At 36.2% G+C, this 8,177-nt stretch overlaps 1 protein-coding gene across 1 annotated transcript in view; it reads right to left on the reverse strand.

Annotated features, from left to right (window-relative positions):
- si:dkey-181m9.8 overlaps positions 1-3,191 on the reverse strand; it is a 15,200-nt gene extending 12,009 nt beyond the window's left edge. Inside the window, exons 1-2 of the mRNA XM_048164261.1 lie at positions 2,714-3,191; positions 2,229-2,319 (exon numbers count right to left, since the gene is read on the reverse strand). Coding sequence (XP_048020218.1) covers positions 2,229-2,319; positions 2,714-2,758 — 136 coding nt within the window. The 5' untranslated portion in view covers positions 2,759-3,191. The remainder of the gene's footprint in view (positions 1-2,228; positions 2,320-2,713) is intronic.
- Between the last annotated feature and the right edge of the window lie 4,986 nt (positions 3,192-8,177).

The following is an 8,177-nucleotide window of genomic DNA, read 5'->3' on the forward strand; positions in this document are numbered from 1 at the left end:
AAGGGCTCTACACGATCCCAGACGAGAAATAAGGGTCCTATCTACCACAAATGCTCATCTTGCACTAGCTCTGCGATCCGCATGCATGACGTAGACGGAAATACTGATCCAGTGTGTACAAAGCGAACATGCAAAGATTAAGCCAAACAGCCTTTACAAAAAAAAAGGTAAAACGACGGTATCGGATGATTTTGAAGTTGGAGGACAAAATTAGCCCTACCATGGTACTTCCGCCTACATCACGCATGACCTTTCAAAATAATGTGTGGCGCATCGCAGATCAATGCAAGACGAGCATTTGTGGTTAAAAAGTATATAATTAAAAAAAAAAGACCAAACAGATAAGACCCTTATTTCTCGTCTGGGATCGTGTAGAGCCCTTTAAAGCTGCACTGAAACTGCAATTTGGACCTTCAACCTGTTGAACCCCACTGAAGTCCACTATATGGAGAAAAATCCTGGAATGTTTCCTCAAAAACCTTCATTTCTTTTCGACTGAAGAAAGAAAGACATGAACATCTTGGATGACATGGAGGTGAGTAAATTATCAGGAAATTTTAATTCTGAAGTGAACTAATCCTTTAAAATAGTTTTCAGATTATATAGGAGAAGATAGAAACAATCTGTCCAGTGAATATTTCTCATTGAACATTTACTTTCATTAGTCAAATTCTGTATAGGCAGAGACCTTAAAGGGATAGTTCACCCAAAAATGAAAATTCTGTCATCATTTCATCAGTCATCAGCTCACCCTCTAGATGTTCCAAACCTGCATGAATTTCTTTCTTCTGCTGAACACAAAAGAAGATATTTTGAAGAATATGGCTAACCAAACAGTTGATGGGCCCCACTGACTTACATAGTATGAAAAACAAAAACAACAAACAACCAACCAACCAAACAAACAAACAAACAAAAAACTATGGAAGTCAAAGGGACCAGAAACTGTTTGGTAACCCATATTCTTCAAAATATCTTCTTTGTGTTCAGCAGAATAAAGAAACGACAGCCATACTAATCCAATTAAGTACTGCTTTTTACTTGAATTTGTTTTATATATATATATAACAGAAGCACAATTGTACATGCTTTAAAGGTCCCGTTCTTCATGATCCCATGTTTCAAACTTTAGTTAGTGTGTAATGTTGTTGTTAGAGTATAAATAAAATCTGTAAAATTTTAAAGCTCAAACTTCAATGCCAAGCGAGATATTTTATTTAACAGAAGTTGCCTACATCGAACGGTCAGTTTGGACTACATCCCTCTACTTCCTTCTTTAATGACGTCACTAAAACAGTTTTTTGACTAACCTCCGCCCACTGGAATACACAAGAGTTGCGTTTGTAGAGTGTGTTTGTCGCCATGTCGTCGAAACGCTGTTATTTTCATCCCGCAGTCCAATCACCGGGTCTGATTCCGGCTCAAATTGATACGGTAAAATTAAAGACATGTTTACAATAACACTGAGCGCGTGCATCTCCACGTTATGGTAAGAGGCGTGACCTTTCCTGGCAAGGTTCGATAAGCTGCTGTCGAATCACAACACAGGAACCGCTGGCACAATCAGAACTCGTTACGTATTTCTGAAGGAGGGACTTCATAGAACAAGGAAGTCATCAGCCTGTTTTTATGACAGTGGAAACAGCGGTATACAGATAAGTAAATTATGTGAAAAATACTGTGTTTTTTTACACGTGAAACATGAACACATGTTATATTGCACACTATAAACACAATCAAAGCTTCAAAAAACCACGAAAAACACAGGACCTTTAATGCATGAGAACAAACCACATTGGTTCTTGTGGAAGCTCAAACGTGCTGCATATCACACGAGAATGAACCTCACTGGTTCAAACATGCTTGATCTCCCCTTTACCATAACTTATGTGTGCGTTGATGAATGCTTACATGGAAATAAAAGCTTGAATTAAATCTGTTCATCATATAACATGTTCATCTTTTTATGAACCTTTTGAAGCACCAATGGTAGTTGCGTGAACTGTCGGAACAGAAATCTCTCAGATTTCATTAAAAATATCTTCATTTGTTCAACTTAATTCGTTCCGAAGATGAACGAAAGTCTTATGAGTGTGGAACGACATGAGGGTGAGTACAATGATGACAGAATTTTCATTTTTGGCTGAACTAACTCTAACTATAATACCTCTGCTACATGTTGACAAAGATCTGTTGTTAGACCACTGTGCTTTAAAATATCAACTTACGATAATAGTCCACGTATAGCTGCAGGTTTGGGAAATCTGCAGACACATCTTTGACGTCATCAAGAACATCCTCTGGGTAGCAGTAATGACACTATTGGGAAAATGTCAAGATAGTGATCAGTAAACAAGAGGATCCTGATGCACCACATCGTCAACAAGACAAATTTCACTAATAAAAATTACTATGGTAACCAATACCATAGTTACGACAGCCATTGTTTAAACAACAAAAGTGGTAATCTGGTATTTAATCACCACTGTCAAACGCAAAGTAAACAACATGACAGGAGATCCTGAAAGGAAATCCCTAAAGGGGTTTATCACGATATCTGGCAGGACAGCTGCTCATATTGACATATCTAGTTCAGTATATCATCTGGCTTAGTTCTGATCTTGATGCACCACCGGTAATTAGCCTGTTAGCTCACTAACCATTACAATATGGTAAACCATAGCTGCCTCGCTAGTGTTGACAGTAAACCTACCTCGAGAAGTGTTTGAAAATTCAGATCGGCTGTAACGCGCGACATCCTCTAACTGCACGAGCACCGCTCATGCATTCAGCGTCAAGTAATATTAAAATCAGAACGGGAAATCATATCTGTTGCTTCTTCCATCGCTCAAGTTTACAATCATTCAGCCAGTTTTGGTTTCTTTTGCCCATGAGCGTCACTACGTCTCGTTGATACCGAAACCCTTTGAGATCTGGCAGTAGTTGTCTGCCATGTTGAGTGTGGCAGAAATGTCGCTGTTCGAGTTTTTCTTTTGTTTTATGTTATTCCGCTATTTGTTTTTCAAACGCCAGTGATTCAGATAAACTGAATTTGTGTTCTAGATAATGACACGAAGATAGAGGCAAAAGTCAAGCATAGATTAAAAAGGTATTCCTGTTTGTCGAGCCTAATATTGGCAGTAAACAACGTCCATTGTTGCAGTACCACTGGATGTCAGTATAACACATAAAATCTCTGAGGGCACTGCGCTGCATCCTAATACTGAGAGAAAGAAAAGGTCAACTTTTATTTACTGAGCAGTTTAGAGTATGTAGGTTTTTCCATTTTTCTGGGTCATTGTAGAAGGTTTTGTAGACTACTGAGCAACTGTTTTTTTTCCTTCTTAAATATAATGGCGATATATCATAACGATGAAAAATACAAAAGCTTGTGTATTAGAGTAGGCCTATTATTCTAAATTAGCCTGTTTTTTTTTTTTTTTTATTTTTTTTTTTAACTTTTATAAATATCGCAATGATGACAGAAAATCGTGATACAAAAGAGGTATTTTTAATGTAACCTCTTCCTCCTGTCAGGACAAGGCAGACAGTAATGTTTATTTAAAATATATGTTTACCCTAGTGAAAAAATGGTAACACTTTACAATAAGGTTCATTAGTTAACTACATTAGTTAACATGAACTAATAATGAACTGTATTTATAAAGCATTTATTAATCTTTGTTAATGTTAATTTCAACATTTAATAATACATTATTAAAATCTTGTTAACATTAGTTAATGCAGTGTGAACTAACATGAACAAACAATGAACAGCTGTATTTTCATTAACTAACGTTAGCGTGGATTAGCAAATACAGTAAGAAATGTATTGCTCATGGTTAGTTAATACATTAACTAATGTTTAACTAATAAACCTTATTGTAATGCGTTACTGAAAAAATTTATTAAAATGTATTTGAAATACATTTATTTGGTGCTAAGTATATATTTATGTGCTTCATAAAAAAACCTACATTTGTACTTTTGGTATACTAAACAGGTATAAAGTCTGCTAAATTAATTAAATAATTTTGTACTTAATGCACTTTAATTGTGTGGAAGTAGTGCTGAGGTCCAACTAAATATATACTTAAAGGGTTAGTTCACCCAAAAATGAAAATTCTGTCATTTATTACTCACCCTCATGCCGTTCAACAACCGTAAGACCTTCGTTCATCTTCGGAACACAAATTAAGATATTTTTGTTGAAATCCAATGGCTCAGTGAGGCCTGCATAGGGAGCAATGACATTTCCTCTCTCAAGATCCATTAATGTACTAAAAACATATTTAAATCAGTTCATGTGAGTACAGTGGTTCAGTATTAATATTATAAAGCGACGAGAATATTTTTGGTGCGCCAAAATATATAAATAAATAACGACTTATATAGTGATGGGCGATTTCAAAACACTGCTTCATAAAGCTTCGGAGCATTATGAATCAGCGTATTGAATCATGATTCGGATCGCGTGTCAAACAGCCAAACGGCGGAATCACGTGTCTTTGGCGCTCTGAACCGATGATTCGACAAACTGATTCATTATGCTCCAAAGCTTCATGAAGCAGTGTTTTGAAATCTGCCATCACTATGTAAGTCATTATTTTGTTTTTTTTGGCACACCAAAAAAATTCTCGTCGCTTTATAATATTAATATTGAACCACTGTACTCACATGAACTGATTTAAATATGTTTTTAGAACATTAATGGATTTTGAGAGAGGAAATGTCATTGGCTATGCAGGCCTCACGGAGCCATCAGATTTCAACAAAAATATCTTAATTTGCGTTCCGAAGATTAACAAAGGTCTTATGGGTGTGGAACGGCATGAGTGTGAGTAATAAATGACAGAATTTTCATTTTTTGGTGAACTAACCCTTTAAGTATATTTGTGCTAAAGTGGAACTATTGCAAGTATACTTTAAGTACACTTTAAATATCTTGCATTTAATATTATGTTTTTAAGATATTAAACAGAGATCATACAATCCTTATTAATATTGATATTAAAACACATTTAGGCATAATATTAAGAAATGTGCAGTGTGCAACAAAGAAATACTCCAAATAAAGTTTAATTATATTTTTTATATCAGTAAGTCTTAAGTGATATGTCAAAAAATATGTTAATTGAATTAAAGTATACTTGAAATAAATGTATTTTAAATAGATTTTGGTATAGTTTTTGTTTTGTTTTACTAGGCTAGGGTATATATATATATATATATATATATTCAAATCTATATGAAAGTTTTGTGGTTTATTTTGGTGAGTTACAATGTAATGCGAATGGTACATTTTCAATTTTAAAACTTATGACAATGAAAACTTATGCCTTTTAAAAGCATGTAATTGTATTTCCAAACTGATATTCCTTCATAAAAACTGTTCAAATATTATGAGAAAGAAAAAAATCTGATTCCCTGGACATCTCATGGTTTTATAGTGACAGACGGCATCCAGAATTTAAGCTCCATGTAGTTGGCCGAAACAATCTTGTGCTATCCTACTGAGATAACACGGGCTAAATTTCTGACTTATTTCCCATCCTCCAAGTTCATTTTTTTCTGAACCCATGAGGTGACCAGAACACAGGACTGAGTGGGTGGACAGACAGGCCACAGAATGAACAGTGATTTATGATGGAAAGGGAGAGATAAGAGAAGCAGTGAAACGAATGTAGTTGTCACTCAATTGTGATGGCATGACCCGGGTTTCTACTGATGACAATGTCTACCTGCCATGTGTGATTATGCTATAGTGTGAAGGTGACCCCCAAGAGTTGGCTATATGAGCAAGTCCGCTAGCTGAAAGTGGGCCAGTACATTGGGGAAATAAGCATTCTGATAGATGTTATCTTTTTGATTTTCAATATCCTATGATTTATACCTCTTGTACTTTTAGTTATTGAACCAGATGTTTTAAATATAGGCTAAATGTCTATATGACCAAAAATGTTCATTGTATAAACCCTATTCTTACGTTTTGGTGTACTTAATTCTGATTTGTCAATCCTAGCATTCAGCTATTAAAAAAAAATTAGGCTTTTTCCTGAGAATGCGTGAGACTTAAGATTAATTAGCCGCTAGGTAAATAACTAGAAGAGCAGCACAGTGCAGTAAACAGTAAAATTTGCACAACAAACCAGTGTGTTTATGAATCTGAAAATAAATTAGCAATATCACACTCGTAGCCGTGCAATATGGCTGTGTATACAGCCATATCGCACGGCGAGTGTGATATTGCGTTTGTTTGACGGCACAATTGTGTAAATAAATAAGAAATAACAACAAAGTGTCTTTAAAATCCTCTTTTGAGCAGAGCTACTTCCTTCTGCCACGGATTCAAATCTTTGTTGACAGTTTGTTGACAATCTTTGTTGACATCGCCTGAGTGAGCATTTCCATAACATTCATTCTCTTTAGGTCGATGTCCATAATATTATATCCATTATAAAAATCTGAATGTCCACTGAGGGAAGTGATCTTTGTTTTTATCTTTTTTAGTTAAGGGAATATTCCATAACAGTGCTAAAACAAAGTCCTTTGTTTACAAAAGTCCCTTTCAATTTAAAAGTCTCTTGCAACTGACTCATTCACTCGTAAAGTTTGCCCATTTTATGTACCCAAAATGAATTATATCTCATGTTTAACCACCATAACAGCAGCAAATCCCAGAAGCACTGGCCGAAATGAAGCTGTTCTCGGTGGGTACACGAGCACTGAACGGCTGCTGACAGCCTGGAGCTCGCATCTCCGAAAACGTCTAAACAAATTGTAAAATAGGTGCTATGATTAAATATGAGTCACATATTTCAGGAGTAAACAACTACATCCTCACCTAAAAACTCTTAAAACTACAGTTTGTGGTACAACAAGTATAGTATTTGTAAAAAAATATGTATGTATATTGTATTGTATATGTATGTAATATGTATTTATTAAAAATATGTAATAAATGTAATAGTTTTCCAGACACACTTTGTGTGAATCGACTGGTAACATAACATAACAGCTTTCTCCAGCCAAGGTGAGATGGTCTCCGAGGTCCAGTCCTCATTGTGCCACTGCCCTACTTCCAGACAATGGAAGCACACTTCATTGCACAGACTCTCCATGCATTTCACTTTGGCAACAGCAGGCTTTCTTCGCTATTGCCCCTGGAGTAAATTTACCCCAGCTGTGCATTAAGCCTTGCAAGTCCCCCTCTCATCACAAACACGCACACACACAACCACAAAGTGCACACACAAGGCTTCAGGATCTTTATTGGTTCAGGGTTAGGCTCTACACAGCTGCCATGCACACTTGAAGCCAGGCTCAAACAGACCGATGCTGTCTGAAGGCCCATTTGAAAACCTTTCTGAGGTTCAATAATGGCGACATTACTAGCGGCTAAGTCTCTTTGTCACATGCAAAGTTTTCCACATGAAAGTGGGCATGCGTTGCACACTCCTGCCTGGAAGGATATAAAAAGTCCCGCAGGCATCAAGATCCCTTTAAATTAGTAGGCATGCAAGACTTTGCGGGGACTATGAAGCAAAGTTATTGGTCCCGACCAAATAGCTCTAATTAAAACCTGGTGCAGGGTGGATGGCTGTCAGGGTGGGATTGTGAAGTAAAAGCAATTCAAATGAAAAAGGGGAAAAGACCCCAAACTTCTCTTAACAAGGCTTTCGATCTACAAGCTTTAAAATAAAGAAGATAGATAGATAGAGTTTCATGCATTGATTTACTATGTATTGCACAAAGACAAATTCAAAACCCACACCTAATGACTTTAGCATTTGCCATGCCAACTTTCGTGGAAAAGGAGTTACAGCTAGAGCCAAAAAAAAAAAAAAAGGAATAAAAGAAGAAAGCCAGAAGAGAGAAAAAAAAAACCCAATAAAATTATGTAGGCTTGTTCTTGTGTGTGTGTATCCTTCTATATACAATAAGGCTATTCTGCATATGTAATAGTGTGGAAATATCTACGGTGGCCCAGTAGTGCACAACACAACGAAATTAAAAAAGCAAACATAAGTTCACAACACAACGGAAACAAGCCACAACACAACGAAATAAAGCCACAACACAACGGAATAAGCCACAACACAACGGAATTAAACCACAACACAACGGAATAAGCCACAACACAACGGAATTAAACCACAACACAACGGAATAAGCCA

The sequence above is a fragment of the Megalobrama amblycephala genome, linkage group LG17 (genome assembly GCF_018812025.1).
Source record: "Megalobrama amblycephala isolate DHTTF-2021 linkage group LG17, ASM1881202v1, whole genome shotgun sequence".
NCBI classification, from domain to species: domain Eukaryota; kingdom Metazoa; phylum Chordata; class Actinopteri; order Cypriniformes; family Xenocyprididae; genus Megalobrama; species Megalobrama amblycephala.